Source organism: Coregonus clupeaformis, chromosome 33 (assembly GCF_020615455.1).
Source record: "Coregonus clupeaformis isolate EN_2021a chromosome 33, ASM2061545v1, whole genome shotgun sequence".
Taxonomy (NCBI): Eukaryota; Metazoa; Chordata; class Actinopteri; order Salmoniformes; family Salmonidae; genus Coregonus; species Coregonus clupeaformis.
In genome coordinates, this window is record NC_059224.1 from 12,499,679 (window position 1) to 12,518,273 (window position 18,595).

The 18,595-nt window shown below is 41.4% G+C and overlaps 1 protein-coding gene across 1 annotated transcript; it reads left to right on the forward strand.

Moving 5' to 3' along the window:
- Window positions 1–1,306: 1,306 nt before the first annotated feature.
- LOC121549243 (heme-binding protein 1-like) lies at window positions 1,307–14,106 on the forward strand. Its single transcript, XM_041861096.2, has 5 exons — window positions 1,307–1,836; window positions 5,720–5,814; window positions 7,133–7,274; window positions 10,862–11,045; window positions 13,044–14,106. Exons 1-5 carry the CDS (start codon window positions 1,590–1,592, stop codon window positions 13,213–13,215), a joined length of 840 nt encoding a protein of 279 aa, XP_041717030.1. The 5' UTR covers window positions 1,307–1,589; the 3' UTR covers window positions 13,216–14,106.
- The last annotated feature ends 4,489 nt before the right edge of the window (window positions 14,107–18,595 follow it).

Genomic DNA, 18,595 nt, shown 5'->3' on the forward strand with positions numbered 1-18,595 from the left:
GGATAGTGGTCGCTGTTTGCAGTTTGGAAATGCATCGGTGCGCTGTTGAATTGTACATAATAGCAAAGTTAGCCAGCATATTGGTGTTGAGAACAATGCGGTGGAGGCAGCAGGGGAGCTAGGAGACGAGAAAACAGCCCTTGTCTTAATTGTCCAAGAAAAGTGAGGTCAGAAGAAACCCCAACTTAATAATAGGCAAATATAGGCAAATATTGTACAATCCAGGTGTGCAAAGCTCTAAGAGACTTACCCAAGAAGACTCAGAGCTGTAATTGCTGCCAAAAGTGTTTCTAACATGTATTGACTCAGAGTGGTGAATACTTACTGTTTCTAATCAAGGTATATTAATATTTTATTTGTAATTAATCTTGGGGGAAAAAATAGATTTTTTCTTTCACTGACATTACTGAGTATTTTGTGTAGATCGTTGACAAAACATGACAATCAAATCCATTTTAATCACACTTTGAAACACAATAAAATGTGAAGAAATCCAAGGGGGTGAATACTTGCCATAACAACCTGTGGGTCACTTCCACAATTATTTGTTTGTGTAACCCACAAAATGGTATCACTATGGAAGCCCATTCCCGGCAGCATTTAAATAAATAAAAATATGGTATCTCGAAATTTACATTTATGTATCTCGAGATTTGGAGATAGTATCTAAAAAAAATGATAGTATCGACATAAAAAAAAGAATGTGGCAGGAATGAGCTTCCATAATGTCTGATATAACCCTCCTCATGGCCATGTACTGTGGATCCCTGACCCAATTCAAATAGATCATACTGGGGGTTTATCTGGTACTCAGGGATGTCAGTGGGTGCCCGGACATTAATGAATGAGCTGAAATGGGAAATATGATTAGATTGATGCATTGATTGACAGAGTGGACTTAAAAAATACACACTGAGCAATTAACTTGTATTTCAACTGTTATAGACAAAAATATCTGGATTATTTTTCTACCTGAATCCTTCATAAATGAGAAGTCTCTTTGCACACTTTTTGAACAGAAGGCACACTTTATTGACCCCTTGAATTTGCACAGAATTTATTTTAAAATGTATTTTGCACAAATATATTTACACAAAGGTAATGTCAAAGTTAGTCATGTATATTTTGTATACGTTTAAATGTTTTCTTCACCTATCAGATAATTTTTGGCATAAGGTTAGCAGTGTGGATAAGGTTAGGGTTGAAATCAGATTTTAAGAAGAGAAAATGTAGAAATAGGCGGGGTTTAGCCATTTGTAGCTGTGGTAACTAGTGACGACCCACTGTATGCCATGTGATCAGAGAGAGAGAGAGAGAGAGAGAGACTTGAAATTAAAGTATCTATATTATACTTTGTACATCAGTCGTACGTATTTGACAGGCACTGTCGACCTAATGCCGTGGTTGTCATGATTCGTTCGTTTCGTTTGTAAAGTTTTCTGGGCTTGCTAGCCAGTTTTCAAGCTAACTAGGTCGGCAATCTCGGCAACATTGTAGCCTGCTGTTATCACTTCAACAATCTTCAACCCCCCGCTGGAGATCTGCGACTGTTGCCAGTAGTTTTTGGACACTTCTGTCAAGAAAGAACCATGAATGGAGGAGGCTGCCACATGAGTGGCGGAGGAGGTGACAGTCGCGTGGGCGAATCTGGATCGCGACCAACTATCACGCTGGAGGACTTGGATACCTTCAACGAGGATGACTTCGATTCAGACCTCCGCAGCAGCAACGGAGGGCCAGATGAGGAAAACAATGCTATGGAGGAAGAGGGTCAGGATCGCCTGTTAAACTACTGGCAGGACATTGGCAGAGGACATCATGTTGAAGTGCCCCAGGGTAAGAGGGGGAAAGTTGTTGATCTAGGGTCGAAATGCAAGCATGCACACGTTGTCTTGCACATGAAACTTTTTAATCACGACTTGCTCCCCTCGCAGACAGACAAACTCCTGTTTTATTCGAACGACAACTTAAACCACTATCCTTGACAGCGTGGTGTGTAGGTGGGGAAAAACGCCATAAGTGAGGTCTGTATTTACATGTAAACCATTTAGATTTTAAATAATTTCTGGCCCATTATGGCAGAAGATGACTTGGACCAGCAACACAAGATAAACACAACTTCTCATCAAGCCTACTAAATACTAATTTGTACTGGCACATGTTATTATGTGGTATAATGGAGTGTGAACTCACATTGTCGTTATGGGAAATGTAGGTTAATTGCACAGGTCTGAACTTTGTTCACAACACTAGGGAAAAGGGACAACTCACCCTTTCAGAATCAGCTTTCGAAGGAAAAAATAGACCACATCAAAGTAAATGGTTGGCTGTGAGAGAACTCGTGACTGATAAACTAGCCTGCGCTATTCAACCTGTTGTAGGATGGAGGAGAATATAACACCTACACGTTGATAAGGCTAACACCTCTAGATGTTATTTTGTGGAATAGACCTAGGCCTACAGGCTAGGTAGTTTATCTAAACATTTTAGATATGCAAGCCTATTTGCCCTTTCAGTCACAAAATGGAGGTTATAATCAGATTTATGAGTGAGTTTGTTTGTAGCCACATCTCGGAGTTAAGCAGCTGAATGGGCCTAGATTGTTTTGGTTCTAGTGCAGATGGGTACAACATGGGTATCATAGCCTAGCTGTTTTCCTCCTGTACAGAAAGTAGGTCATGGGCCACATAAGGAAAACAAACAAAAGCTTTAATAGTTTAGGCTAGTTGATCAGAGAGAGAATGGTGCTTGATTAGACTACCTCAAAGTTAATTTGTGTGTCATATTTGGTCACAGGCCAGGGTTCTACAGCAGGGGTGTCAAACTCATTTTAGTTCAGGGGCCACATGGAGGAAAATCTATTCCCAAGTGGGCCGGACCGGAAAAATCATGGTGTGTATATATAACTTAAAAACAACAACTTTAGATTGTTTTCTTTGTTTTAATACGATCAACATACAACATAAAGCTGGAGCCTGAGGACAGTGTGTCCAAAATAGTACAAGCACAACATCACTATTAATCATAAAACACGTCAAGTTTATTTGAAAATTCTAAAGAAAAAGAACACAAACACACAATGCCTCAGTGATTAACAGAACTGTTTCACAGATCACAGAACTATATCAGGGGGTCATTTCTCAAGCAGAAATGTAGATAAAAAGAATGAAATCCTGTTCCCCAAACAAGTGCAAGAACCACAGAGTCAAGAATAGGTTAAATATACAAATAAAATAAAATCAATTAAAAACACATCAACATAAAAACATATAAACATAAAGCTGGAGCCTGAGGACAGTGTCCAAAAGCACAACATCACTATTAATCATAAAACACCTCAAGTTATTTGAAAGTTCTGAGGACAAAGAACAAACAAACACACAATGCCTCAGTGATTCACAGAAGTATATCACAGATCACAGAAATATATCAGGGTGTCTCATGTAGCACTTTAAGTGGGGTTGCATAGTTTATTTGACTCCTGATACCTGGCATCTTTTAGCTTTCACCAGCGCATCAATATCAGGCGTCACATCCTGAGTGGCAGCCAACTTCAGGATGTGATTCAAGTGCTTGTGCGTGAGCCTTGAGCGCAGCTTTGTTTTATTTATGCTCATTACAGAGAGAACTTGCTCACAAAGATATGTGGTTCCAAACATGCACAACAGTTTTGCAGCGAGGGCTGTCAAGTTGGGGTAACCTGGCAAGAGATTCTGATTAAATGTGTCCAAGCCAGCTGCGGCAAATTTGCCCTTCAAATCCGAGTCACACTGCAAGTCTATTATTTCAAGTTGGATGCTGACGGGCAGATCAGAGGGATTCACGGTGAATGGCGAGCAAAAAACGTTGAAGTCTTTCTCCAGTTCACCAAAAATCTGAAAGCGTTGCTCAAACTCCCGTAACAGTCCCGTTATTTTATCTTTGATCCGCTTCATGTCTGCCACATGTTGGGTCGCGCACACATTTTTCAGACAGGGGAAGTGAGCTGCATCACCACCGGCAAGTTGCGTCTCCCACAATGACAGCTTCAACTTGAAAGAACGTATGCTGTCATAATACTGCGTGACAACTTTGTTGCGCCCTTGCAGCTGTTTGTTCAAGTTATTCAGGTGCTCTGTAACATCCACCATAAATGCAAGGTCCTGCATCCATTCTTTGGAATGGAATTCTAACACTGTTCAATTTCTTCTCGTAAATCAAAGAAACGCCTCAGCACCTCGGCTTAACCATCTTACCTCAGTGTGGTATGGCAGGCCATAGATGTGGTCTTTCTCTCTGAGAAGGCTGTCAAACTGACAGTGATTCAGGCTTCTGGATCGGATGAAATTAACAGTTTGGATGACCACCTTCATGACGTTATCCATCTTTAATGACTTGCAACACAAAGCCTCCTGGTGCAAAATACAGTGAAAAGTCAAAAAATCACGTCCTCCATTTGCAGATTGCACTTTCTCTCTGAACTTTGTCACAACGCCTGCTTTTTTCCCGATCATTGAGGGCGCACCATCTGTAGCCAGGCTGACAGCGCGGGACCATTCCACTCCGACCCTGTCCAGCGCGCCGACGAGTGCGGTAAAAATATCAGCTGCTGTCGTTGTATCTGTCATCGGCACCAACTCCACGAACTCCTCGGTGACGGTCAATGTGTCATCAACTCCGCGGATGAAAATGGCCAGTTGTGCAACATCTGTAATGTCCGTGCTTTCATCAATTGCAACCGAAAACGCAATAAATGACTTCATCATGCATGTGAAGTCATTTACTGGCTGTCCAAATCCACTGAAAGATCGGAAATCCTGTCTGCAACTGTGTTTCTTGTCAGGCTGATATTTACAAAAGCCTGACGCTTTTCAGGGCACACAATCTCAGCTGCCTTCATCATGCATGTTTTTACAAATTCACCCTCAATAAATGGTTTTGAAGCCACTGCGATTTCATTAGCAATGAGGTAGCTAGCTTTCACTGCAGCGTCACTGATGTCTCGGCTGTGAGTAAACACAGACTTGACCTACTTGCTCTGCCCCGGTATAAACAGTTTGCTTGCTTAACACAATTGCTATTGCGCCATCCAGTGGACGCAATTGGAACAGCAGTTTATTTTATTGAAAAATTGCAGCGCATTTTTATACTTTACAAAATCATCTCGCGGGCCGGATTAAACCCGTTTGCGGGCCTGATCCGGCCCGCGGGCCGGACGTTTGACACCCCTGTTCTACAGTGTACAATGACCCCAAAGTTAATTTGTGTCCTACTTGAGCGTACAGTGGATTCTGCAGTGTTGTGCAGTGCACAGGCCACCCAAAATGGTGGCAAACCTGTCCATCTGAAACAGCCCCACGTTAGCTAAATGTTCCTATGATGCGCTTCCTTAGGGCTCTCATTGCTTTCTAAACTTCAGTCACTCGTCTAAGATCACTCACTGAGAAGATACTTTGTAGAAATGTAACACTCAATACACTTCTATTAGCCTAGTCAAAATCTATTTTGAGATCGTCTACTTGTTTTCAAACTGATTTTTCTATTATGTTATAAGATTATTCTCATCAAAACTGTTTCCTTTACACAGAACCCCAGTGTACTACAGCACAGCAGTATAATTATTATTGTGCTGTATGCCATCTGAGGAAGAGAAACCGATCACCGTCTTGTGTGGTCGTTTTTTCTTGTAGGTGGCATCACGTGACATCAGGCTCTAACCCCTCTGTCCCTTTCCTTCCAGACATGGCCCAGCCCATCCAACAGCTCACCTCAGACACAAAGAACACAACGGACAGGGAGAAAGTCCCCTTCACACTGGTCACATGCAAAGATAATGTAAGCTAATCTAGCCCCCTGTGTACTCATTCATTGCTCCCTCTGTCCCCATCACCCAGTAGGGAAAGATTGACTGGCCGACAGGCAGTTGCTTTATCTAGCCTATCTTATATTCTCAGCTTGATTTAATGGAGTTTGAGTAAACAGGGGAGAATTGAAAGTAAGATTATTGATGCTAGCCTTTGAGCATTTTCTGTAATTTGAGTTAGATAAGAAGATAGATATATGAATATCTACCACTCTTTATATAGCTCGCTCTATCTCTATTGCTTTCTTTATCGATCAATTCCAGGGATTGACATTAAGGTCTGAAAGGCAATTGCCCATCAGGCAAGTCAGAAGTATTTTTTTTGGTTGCCCGAAGATTATGAACACTTGCCTGAAAGTGTAAATTAGCTATTTACATGCACAAATGCCATATACTGTATTGCCTGCCTTTCACCTACACATAGGGGAGGAACCAGAAAGATCAGCTCTGGAATTCTTAGTATTTTGGTTGTTGTCAGTAAAGAAAAATCGCAGAGCAGGCTCAACTTGCCCGACTGGCAAAAATGCCATACATTTGTTGTCTTTCATTTTAAAAAATGGGGAGGAACCAGAGAGATCAGCTTTAGGCTATTGGAATTCTTTGCAGTTGGGTTGTTTAAAACAAAAATTAAAGGCCCATATATATTTCCACACTATAAGGTTGGAATAATACTGTGAAAATGATGACAATGCCCTTTTTGTAAGAGCTGTTTGAAAAGACCATCTGAAATGTCAGCCTGTTTTGGTGGGATGGAGTTTCGGCCTCCCTGGTGACATCACCAGGTGTTAAATTAGTTAAACCAAAAATAAAGAGTTCCAAACTTCTCTGCCAATAACACGTTTTCAGTTTTCCCCTCCCTACTAAGACAACTCCCAGACAGTCCTAGCAAAATTCTTGCTTGAGAAATTGCTCTTTGCTAAGAAGTTTTTCTTTTTGACCATTTTAATTGAAAACAATCACAGTAAGGTACTTAATTGTTACCCAGAAATTATTTGATATTTTTAAAAAAAACGGGTGCATTGGACCTTTAAATCACCTGCCCAATGGGGCAACCTCAGAACAGGCTCAACTAGCACGACTGCTCAGTTCACTTGACCCAGGAAAAAGGGCAACCCTTAGTCTATCTGTAATTTCTCTCTTTCTCTCCCGCTCTCTCTCCATTTCTCTCTCTCATTCTTTCTCTGTTCCTGTCCCTCTCCCTGTTCCTCCCGCTCTGTCCCTCTCTCTCAACGACCCTCTAACTATGAGTCCATTTATCCGTCGTTCTGCCCTATGCATTGTCCTGTGCAGTGTGGGAATGTACAGTATGAGAAGAGAGTCTACAAGAAGGCCAGCTGGGCATGTATCACTGTGCGAGAGGACACATACGAGCAGAGCATCTGTGCCGGCTTCATGAAGCTCATGCGATATATCTGCCAGCAGAATACCACAGGTGAGTGAGAGTAGCAGAGAAGGATCCATGTAGTTCATTTAGTTGTGTAGGCCACATATAGTGCCTTGCAAAAGTATTCTTCACATTTTATTGTTACAAAGTGGGATTTAATTGTCATATTTTTGGTCAGAAATATACACTAAATACTCTGTCAAAGTGGAAGAAAATAAAATATTTTTAAAGATTTAATAAAAAAGTAAATAAATTATAGTCATTGCATAAGTATTCAGCCCCTTTGTTTAGGCAAGCCTAAATTAGTTCAGGAGTAAAATGTGGCTTAACAAATCACACATAAAATTACATGGACTCAATGTGAAATAATAGGGGTTGACATGATTTTTAAATGACTAACCCTTCCTGTGTTCCATACATACATCTGTAAGGTCCCTCAGTCAAGTATTGAATTTCAAGCACAGATTCAACTACAAAGACCAGGGAGATTTTCGAAAGCCTCATAAAATAAAGGGTTGGTAGTAGATGGGTAACAATAACAAATCATGAATTGAATATCTCTTTAAGTATGGTCTAGTTAATAATGATGCTCTATATTTAAGCAATAAGGCCCGAGGGGGTGTGGTATATGGCCAATATACTACGGCTAAGGGCTGTTCTTAAGCACGACGCAGTGCGGAGTGCCTGGACACAGCCCTCAGCCGTGGTATATTGGCCATATATCACAAACTCCCGAGGTGCCTTATTGCTATTATAAACTGGTTACCAATGTAATTGGAGCAGTAAAAAATAAATGTTTTGTCATACCCGTGGTATACGGTCTGATATACCACGGATATCAGCCAATCAGCATTCAGGGCTCGAACCACCCAGTTTATAATATGTATTAAAACACCCAGACATCTCAAGATACAGTCGTCCTTCTGAACTGAGCTGCAGGACAGGAAGGAAACTGCTCAGGGATGTTACCATGAGGCCATTGGTGATTTTAAAACAGTTACAGAGTTAAATGGCTGTGATGGAAGAACCTGAGGATGGATCAACAACATTGTAGTGACTCCACAATAATTACCTAAATGACAGTGAAAAGAACAACACAAATATCCAAAACAAGCATCTTGTATGCAACAAGGCACTAAAGTAATACTGCAAAAAAACATGCCAAAGGAATACACTTTTTGGCCTAAATGCAAAGCCCTATGTTTGGGGCAAACGCATCACTGAGTAACTGCTTCCTTATTTTCAACCATGGTGGTGGCTGCATCATGGTATGGGTATGCTTGACATCAGCAAATACTGGGGAGTTTTTCAGGATAAGAATGAATGGGATAGGGCTAAGCAAAGTCAAAATCGTAGCGCGAAACCTGCTTCAGTCTGCTTTACACCAGACACTGGGAGGGGAAATCACCTTTCAGCAGGACAATAACCTGTAACACAAGGTGAAATCTACGCTAGAGTTGCTTACCAAGAGGACAGTGAATGTTCCTAAGTGGCCAGGTTATAGTTTTGACTTAAATCTGCTTGAAATACTATGGCAAGACTTGAACATTGCTCTCTAGCCATGATCCCCAACATCTTGACAGAGCTTGAAGAATTTTGAAAAGAATAATAGGCAAATATTGCACAATCCAGGAGTGCAAAACTCTTAGAGAGGTGTTTCTATCATGTATGGACTCAGGGAGCTGAATACTTAGGCAACGACTATATTTTATTTGTATGAATCTTTTTAAAATGATCCAATTTTTCTTCCACTGACAGACTATTTTGTTGTAAAAAAATATATATATATCTATATTTTTTTACTTAAATCAATTTTAATTCTACTTTGTAACACAATAAAATGTGAAGTCCAAGGGGGGTGAATACTTATGCATCAGTTGCCATAACAACCTGTGGGTCACTTACCCTCCTTTTTCCTTGCTCTCGTTGTTGTTATTATTATTATTATTGTGATGATCATTATAATAATAAGTAATGTCATTATCATTAGTAGGCTTACAATAGCAGCCTTGTATAACCACAATCGAGCTGTAGGCCTAAGAGCGCACCCTGTTTAGTCTTAATACCGTAACTGACTTTGGCCTAGATTTCAATACTTACAGTGCATTCGGAAAGGAGTCAGACCTCTTGACTTTTTCACATTTTGCTACGTTACAGCCTTATTCTAAAATTGATATTTTTTAGAAACAATTCTAAAAACCTGTTTTTGCATTGTCATTATGGGGTGTTGTGTTTCGATTGATGAGGGGGAAAAAATCAATTTAATCTATTTTAGAATAAGGCTGTAACATAACAAAATGTAGAATAAGTCAAAAGGACTGAATACTTTCCGAATGCGCTACTGTATCAATCAATCATTTTATTTGTTCATGTCATCACACAGCGTAGAAGTCATTCATGATTTGAAATGCAATGAAGCATTTTAAAATAAAATAACAAAGCGACCTTGAATAATAAAATGTTCCATTTCGGAAATTGCATTCACGAATTAATGCGACTGTTTTTAGTCTTTGCTGTAATAAAGGCTGTACAAGAAAACGTTACAACAGACTGGTACGCTTATAATTAATTTTGTGTTTACATTGTTTACACCTGTTTGGCACACATAATATGCACGTAGCGCTTGCTCCTTACCTTATTTTTCTTGATCTCCAGTATTTTCCACAACTAGTCAAATTTATTCCACACATCTGACTTCCCCTTTACCTCCCGAGCAACCAGTAACATTCCCCCGTTTCGAGTTTATTTGTCACGTCCTCTGCATCCATTTTGCTGTCATGTGTTACCGTGTTCAGAATTTGTTATAACCAGTTTGTTGACGTGATTATGATATGCTGTAGGTCAGGCCCTATTGGTCACGTTGCATACATGTGTTACGTAAAGAGAGCAAGGGTTGTGGAAATAGGGAATGTTTTTCCAAAAAATATGAGGGATTTCGATAACACAACTTTTCAGTCAGAAATGGCTGTAATTATGTTGCAGCTTCAGCAACATGGACAGCGCGATACACACTGTTGATGTTCTGTGGTGGTCGCTGCAGCAGGGAGGAGAGCAAGACAACGGGTGCTAGTCACAGTCACTCGCTGTTTTTTTTTTAACCACAGCACAGCAAACCTGAGCCAGGCCCAGCAAAATCAAATAAATTGCGGTCGGACTCCCTCTAGTCATTTGTGTGTCTTTAATTATTTCATCAAACAGTTCGCTTAAAGCATCAGACAAGCTCAGTGCATATAGTTGATTTGATTAAAACACATAGGATGTGTCTATTTATTGACCAATCGATTGGTCGAAAGAACAGACGACTCTGGTCAACCAATATTTTTTGGGGTTGGGGACAGCCCTAATTCCCCAGAGTTAGATTAACACGTGGATACCATTTTTATGTCTTTGTGTCCAGTAAGAAGGAAGTTGGAGGTTGTTTTGCGGCCAGTACTAACTAGCGTTAGCACAATGACTGGAAGTCTATGGGTAACGCTAGTTAGCAATTGCGCTAGTTAGCAACTTCCTTCAAACTGCACGTAGAGACATAAAAATGGTATCCACAAGTTAATCTGACTCTGAGGAAAATGCCCAAATCCCGAAGGATCCCTTTTAACCTCTGTTTGGATCCTCCTCCCTCCCTCTGTGTGTGCCAGGTAACTACCTGGGTATGACCCTTCCCATTGTGACAGTGGTGAGGACTGATGACTCCCGCTCCAGCCTGTCCAGAGATGTGACAGTGGCCTACTACCTACCGTCCCAGCACCAGGACCACCCCCCCATGCCCTTTGACCCTGACATCACCATGGAGACATGGCCTGCCACCGTGGTCTACAGCAGGTGAGGAGGGGTCCTGTCCTATTTCGCTAAGGAGACATGAGAGCTATGTAGACATTTGCATTATTATAAATTGTTGTTTTTTTACTTTATTGTTAGCATTATTAATGTTAGTGTTATTTATTAGATTTGTACTTTATTAGACATACACTAAATACAAAAGTATGTGGACACCCCTTCAAATTAGTGTATTTGGCTATTTCAGCCCACCCGTTGCTGACAGGTGTATAAAATCGAGCACACAGCCATGCAATCTCCATAGATAAACATTGGCAGTAGAATGGCCTTACTGAAGAGCTCAGTGACTTTCAACGTGGTACCGTCATAAGATGCCACCTTTCCAACAAGTCAGTTCGTAAAATGTCTGCCCTGCTAGAGCTGCCCCGGTCAACTGTAACTGCTGTTATTGTGAAGTGGAAACGTCTAGGAGCAACAATGTCTCATCCGCAAAGTGGTAGGCCACACAAGCTCACAGAACAGGACCGCCTAGTGCTGAAGCACGTAGTGCGTAAAAATCGTCTGTCCTCGGTTGCAACACTCACTACCGAGTTCCAAATGCCTCTGGAATTAACGTCAGCACAATAACTGTTTGTCAGGAGCTTCATGAAATGGGTTTTCATGGCCGAACAGCCGCACACAAGCCTAGCGTCGGCTGGAGTGGTGTAAAGCTCGCCGCCATTGGACTCTGGAGCAGTGGAAACGCGTTCTCTGACGTGAAGAATCACGCTTCACCAGCTGGCAGTCGGACTGACGAATCTGGTTTTGGCGGATGACAGGAGAACGCTACCTGCCCGAATGCATAGTGCCAACTGTAAAGTTTGGTGGAGGAGGAATAAGGGTCTGGAGCTGTTTTTCATGGTTCAGGCTAGGCCCCTTAATTCCAGTGAAGGGAAATCTTAACACTATAGCATACAATGACATTCTAGACAATTCTGTGCTTCCAACTTTATGGCAACCGTTTGGGGAAGGCCCTTTCCTGCACAAAGCGAGGTCCATACAGAAATGGTTTGTCAAGATAGGTGTGGAAGAACTTGACTGGCCTGCACAGAGCCCTGACCTCAACCCCATCAAACACCTTTGGGATTAATTGGAACGCCGACTGCAAGCCAGGCCTAATTGGCTAACATCAGTGCCCAACCTCACTAATGCTGTTGTAGCTGAATGGAAGCAAGTCCCCGCAGCAATGTTCCAACATCTAGTGGAAAGCCTTCCCAGAAGAGTGGAGGCTGTTATAGCAGCAAAGGGGGGACCAACTCCATATTAATGCCCATGATTTTGGAATGAGATGTTCAACTAGCACGTGTCCACATGCATTTGGTTACATAGTGTACACTGAGTCTACAACACATTAAGAACACCTTCCCAATATTGAGTTGCAGAACAGCCTCAATTCGTTGGGGCATGGACTCTACAAGGTGTCGAAAGCATTCCACAGGGATGCTGGCCCATGTTGACTCCAATGCTTCCTACCGGTGTGTTAAGTTGGCTGGATGTCCTTTGGGTGGTGGACCATTCTTGATACACATGGAAAACTGTTGAGCATGGGAAACTGTTGAGCATGAAAAACCCAGCAGCGTTGCAGTTGACACAAACCAGTGCGTCTGACACCTACTACCATACCCCATTCAAAGGCTATTTTGTCTTGCCCATTCACCCTCTGAATGGCACACATACACAATCCATGTCTCAATTGTCTCGAGGTTTAAGAATCATTCTTTAACCTGTCTCCTCCCCTTAATCTACACTGATTTTTTTAAAAGTGGATTTAACAAGTGACATCAATAAGGGATCACAGCTTTCACCTGGATTCACCTGATCAGTTTGTCATGGAAAGAGCAGGTGTCCTTAATGTTTTGTACACTCAGTGTATATTTACAAAATAAGTGTTTCTATTATAATACATGGATACACATTATTGCAATTTGATGATGTAATGATTTATAATAACTTTGCATTAACAGTGTAACCTTACAGAGATGGATGAATCTCTCCCCCTGCCAGGTCGTTCAGCGGGCCCACTACTGAGACCTCTATCCTAGGGGAGATCCATGCCCTGGGCGAGGTGCTGGACTCTCCAGAGCTGTGTGTGAGCGAGTCCTTCATCGTTGCCGGCTATACCAGCCCCGCAGCCGCACACCGACACAACGAAGTCTGGTTCCTGGAACGCTGCTAAATTGGCAATGTAACAAAACAACAACAAAAAAAAAGAGTGTTAAACACTCTCATGGCAATAAATTGTATTACAGCGAACCAAATTGAAAGCCTCAACCAAACCAAAAGTAGCAGAATTTCATAAAATTGGGTTTAAAGTTTACAGATTACATCAAGGAAACGAGTACACAAGTATGCTTCATTTTTAAATGTATTTTAATAGGGCCATGGTCTCAGGCAGATAATAATATTATAATAATATATGCCATTTAGCAGACGCTTTTATCCATGACCCTTGGCGTTGCAAGTACCATGCTCTACCGACTGAGCTACACAGAACCACAATATGTGTCCCTCCAAATATCTACAGCTTTCTCTTCACATCAGTACGTCAATTTACTTTACTTTATTAAATGTAGTTTTACAGGGACAGTGCACATTAAGTGCCCGTTTTTATCAAGCCGGCTAATTTTAAACTGCAGTCCCTGGGAAGGTTATTAAAAACAATTAAGATGACAAGCAGACAATGAGAGTACAACAGGACAAGGAAACGTATGACAAGCAGACAGACAGAGCTTGTAGTATCATTAAGACAAGACCTGCCTCCAAGGTATTTCACAAGAGTTTCCCAGCTCAGGAGCTCATGGTTTCTAAGGATGTTGCATGTCAAGCTCTATTATCAGTGGGTGTTAATCAGCTTGGTGCCAGTCTGTTTCTTTGTGTCGGCCATGTTGTTGGGCAAGGCAACAGTTTTCAGTTGTTAGATGCATGTGGAGGAGAGCACAGTACATTTTGGAAAGATGTATTAACTCAGCACGTCATAGTCACTTTACCATTGCCATTTTTATCAACTTATAATTATGAGAAATCATAGGATAGATAGAGAGATATACAGTACCAGTCAAAAGTTTGGACACCTACTCATTCAAGGGTTTTTCTTTATTTGTACTATTTTCTACATTGTAGAATAATAGTGAAGACATCAAAACTATAAAAGAACACATGGAATCATGTAGGAACCAAAGAATAAATATATTTTCTATTTGAGATTCTTCAAATAGCCCCCCTTTGCCTTGACAGCTTTGCACACTCTTGGCATTCTCTCAACCAACTTCACCTGGAATGCTTTTCCAACAGTCTTGAAGGAGTTCCCACATATGCTGCTTTTCCTTCACTCTACCGTCCGACTCATCCCAAACCATCTCAATTGGGTTGAGGTCGGGGGATTGTGGAGGTCGGGGGATTGTGGAGGCCAGGTCATCTGATGCAGCACTCCATCACACTCCTTCTTGGTAAAATAGCCCTTACACAGCCTGGAGGTGTGTTGGGTCATTGTCCTGTTGAAAATAAAATGATAGTCCCACTAAGCCCAAACCAGATGGGATGGCGTATCGCTGTGGTAGCCATGCTGGTTAAGTGTGCCTTGAATTCTAAAGAAATCAGTGTCACCAGAAAAGCACCCCCACACCATAACACCTCCTCATCCATGCTTTACGGTGGGAACTACACATGCGGAGATCATCCCTTCACCCACACCGCGTCTTACAAAGCCACGGTGGTTGGAACCAAATATCTCCAATTTGGACTCCAGACCAAAGGACACATTTCAACCGGTCTAATGTCCATTGCTCATGTTTCTTGGTCCAAGCAGGTCTCTTCTTCTTATTGGTGTCCTTTAGTAGTGGTTTCTGCAGCAATTCGACCATGAAGGCCGGATTCACACAGTCCCCTCTGAACAGTTGATGTTGCATTTATTTGGGCTGAAATTTCTGAGGCTGGTAACTCTAATGAACTTATCCTCTGCAGCAGAGGTAACTCTGGGTCTTCCATTCCTGTGGCGGTCCTCATGAGAGCCAGTTTCATCATAGCGCTTGATGGTTTTTGCGACTGCACTTGAAGAAACGTTCAAAGTTCTTGAAATGTTCCGTATTGACCGATCTTCATGTCTGAAAGTAATGATGGACTGTCGTTTCTCTTTGCTTATTTGAGCTGTTCTTGCCATAATATGGACATGGTCTTTTACCAAATAGGGCTATCTTCTGTATACCCCCCCCCTACCTTGTCACAACACAACTGATTGGCTCAAACGCATTAAGAAGCAAAGAAATTCCACAAATTAACTTTTAAGAAGGCACACCTGTTAATTGAAATGCATTCCAGGTGACTACCTCATGAAGCTGGTTGAGAGAATGCCAAGAGTGTGCAAAGCTGTCATCAAGGCAAAGGGTGGCTATTTTGAAGAATCTCAAATATAAAATATATTTTGATTTGTTTAACACTTTTTTGGTTACTACATGATTCCATATGTGTTATTTCATAGTTTTGATGTCTTCATTATTATTCTAAAATGTAAAAAAAAATAGTAAAAATAAAGAAAAACCCTTGAATGAGTAGGTGTGTCCAAACCTTTGACTGGTAGTGTATATCTGGTTTATTATTCAACAATGAATTATTATTTTCACTCTACCGTACGAACTGACAGTGAAGTGACACAAAGACTTATACATCTGATTTGATGAATTTAAAATATGTGTGTTTTATGGATTTGAGATGTTATGTTTATTCAGGTTGAATTGTTGTCACTGGAGACCTGTACGGGCAGGATTTTAGAACATCATGAGGTTCTATGTAATGGTTTTATCTGGTACAAAACGAACCCTCTGTGGTTTGGGGTGTAGTTCTCAATGCAGTTATGTGGATGTTGGTGAAAGATAAATCTATATTATATGCTATAATAAATGGAATAACTGGGTAGCCATACGAAGACTAACAGAAGTAGATAGCCTTGTATTTGTCGCTTGGTTGTTGACCGTAGATTTGATTGAACTCTGTTTTAAAGAAGTCTTTACTTTTACATTTTATTCATTATATCCCTGGTTGTCATAATAGTTTTATTGCCTTAAACCAGTGCTTGACTTTGGCAGGAGCTCACCGTAGCTGAGTACCGGCACCTCAAATGTTCTGCTTCTTGAGCTCCTGATCCTAATAATAATAATAATAGAATATTATAGAATATTAGCTCCAAAGTCTTGTGGAGCTCTTGCACCTACATTTAAACAGTACCGGCACCCAAAATGAGTACCGGCAACTATTCCAGTCCAAGTCAAGATCTGCCTTAAACAGTCTGTAGTTCTCAACCTACTGTAAGCGTTCATTTGGCCAAGTCCTGTGCATTTTAATGTGTGAATCTTCTAACAGGAGGAACATGAGGTTTCCTGAGTTTCCTGTCAAAACGTCACAGATGTGTACCTGTACTGCTTTCCTCATTAGATTGTGTTCCAATGTGTAGTTTAAATGCAATCATAACATGATCTGACAATATGATTTATCATCCCCCCCTCCACAGATACACAGCTAGCAGTCAGTTGTTATGGTTTTACTCTGATGCTATAAATTTAGTTGTCATTCCTATTTTCCTAGTATTTTATATTTTCATCAGTAGAGACACGCTATATCATTTGGGCCTAAACCAGGTGTTTATAACCTCAAGTAATGTGTTCTGTTATACATGTTTCTTGACTATTTAAGCTACAAGCTGTAGTAGGAGCCAATGTAACATGCAAAAAAGTTGTCTATCTGTGCCTCTTTTTTCACTGAAAACAATGAGTTATGCACTGCAATACAGTATTGGTCTTCACAAAGTTCGCTGCTTCAGTGTTATGAGATATTTTTGTCAGATGTTACATTTACATTTTAGTAATTTAGCAGACGCTCTTATCCAGAGCGACTTACAGTTAGTGCATAAAAAATTTTTCATACTGGCACCCCGTGGGAATCGAACCCACAACCCTGCCGTTGCAAGCGCCATGCTCTACCAACTGAGCTACACGGGGCCTATGGTTACTATGGTATACTGAAGTATAATTACAAGCATTCCATAAGTGTCAAAGGCTTTTTTTGACAATTTACATTAAGTTAATGCAAAGAGTCAATTATTGCAGTGTTGACCCTTCTTTTTCAAGACCTCTGCAATCCGCCCTGGCATGCTGTCAATTAACTTCTGGGCCACATCCTGACTGATGGCAGCCCATTCTTGCATAATAAATGCTTGGAGTTTGTCAGAAGTTGTGGGTTTTTGTTTGTCCACCCGCCTCTTGAGGATCGACCACAAGTTCTCAATGGGATTAAGGTCTGGGGAGTTTCCTGGCCATGGACCCAAAATGTCAATGTTTTGTTCCCCGAGCCACTTAGTTATCTCTTTTGCCTTATGGCAAGGTGCTCCATCATGCTGGAAAAGGCATTGGTCGTCACCAAACTGTTCTTGGATGGTTGGGAGAAGTTGCTCTCGGAGGATGTGTTGGTACCATTCTTTATTCATGACTGTGTTCTTAGGGAAAATTGTGAGTGAGCCCACTCCCTTGGCTGAGAAGCAACCCCACACATGAATGGTCTCAGGATGCTTTACTCTTGGCATGACACAGGACTGATGGTAGCGCTCACCTTGTCTTCTCTGGACAAGCTTTTTTCCGGATGCCCCAAACAATCGGAAAGGGGATTCATCAGAGAAAATGACTTTACCCCAGTCCTCAGCAGTCCAATCCCTGTACCTTTTGCAGAATATCAGTCTGTCCCTGATGTTTTTCCTGGAGAGAAGTGGCTTCTTTGCTGCCCTTCTTGACACCAGGCCATCCTCCAAAAGTCTTCGCCTCACTGTGCGTGCAGATGCAATCACACCTGCCTGCTGCCATTCCTGAGCAAGCTCTGCAATGGTGCTGCCCCGATCCCGCAGCTGAATCAACTTTAGGAGACGGTCCTGGCGCTTGCTGGACTTTCTTGGGCGCCCTGATGCCTTCTTCACAACAATTGAACCTCTCTCCTTAAAGTTTTTGATGATCCGATAAATGGTTGATTTAGGTGCAATCTTACTAGCAGCAATATCCTTGCCTGTGAAGCCCTTTTTGTGCAAAGCAATGATGACGGCACGTGTTTCCTTGCAGGTAACCATGGTTAACAGAGGAAGAACGATTATTTCAAGCATCACCCTCCTTTTAAAGCTTCCAGTCTGTTATTCTAACTCAATCAGCATGACAGAGTGATCTCCAGCCTTGTCCTCGTCAACACTCTCACCTGTGTTAATGAGAGAATCACTGACATGATGGCAGCTGGTCCTTTTGTGGCAGGGCTGAAATGCAGTGGAAATGTTTTTTGGGGATTAAGTTCATTTTCATGGCAAAGAGGGACTTTGCAATTAATTGCAATTCATCTGGTCACTCTTCATGACATTCTGGAGTATATGCAAATTGCCATAATCAAAACTGAGGCAGCAGACTTTGTGAAAATTAGTATTTGTGTCATTCTCAAAACTTTTGACCACGACTGTGCAGAGGATCTACACCCGAATGTTGCAAATATTTTTGAACGGGATTCACTGATTATAAAAACTAAGGTGTGCTTCCATCAAA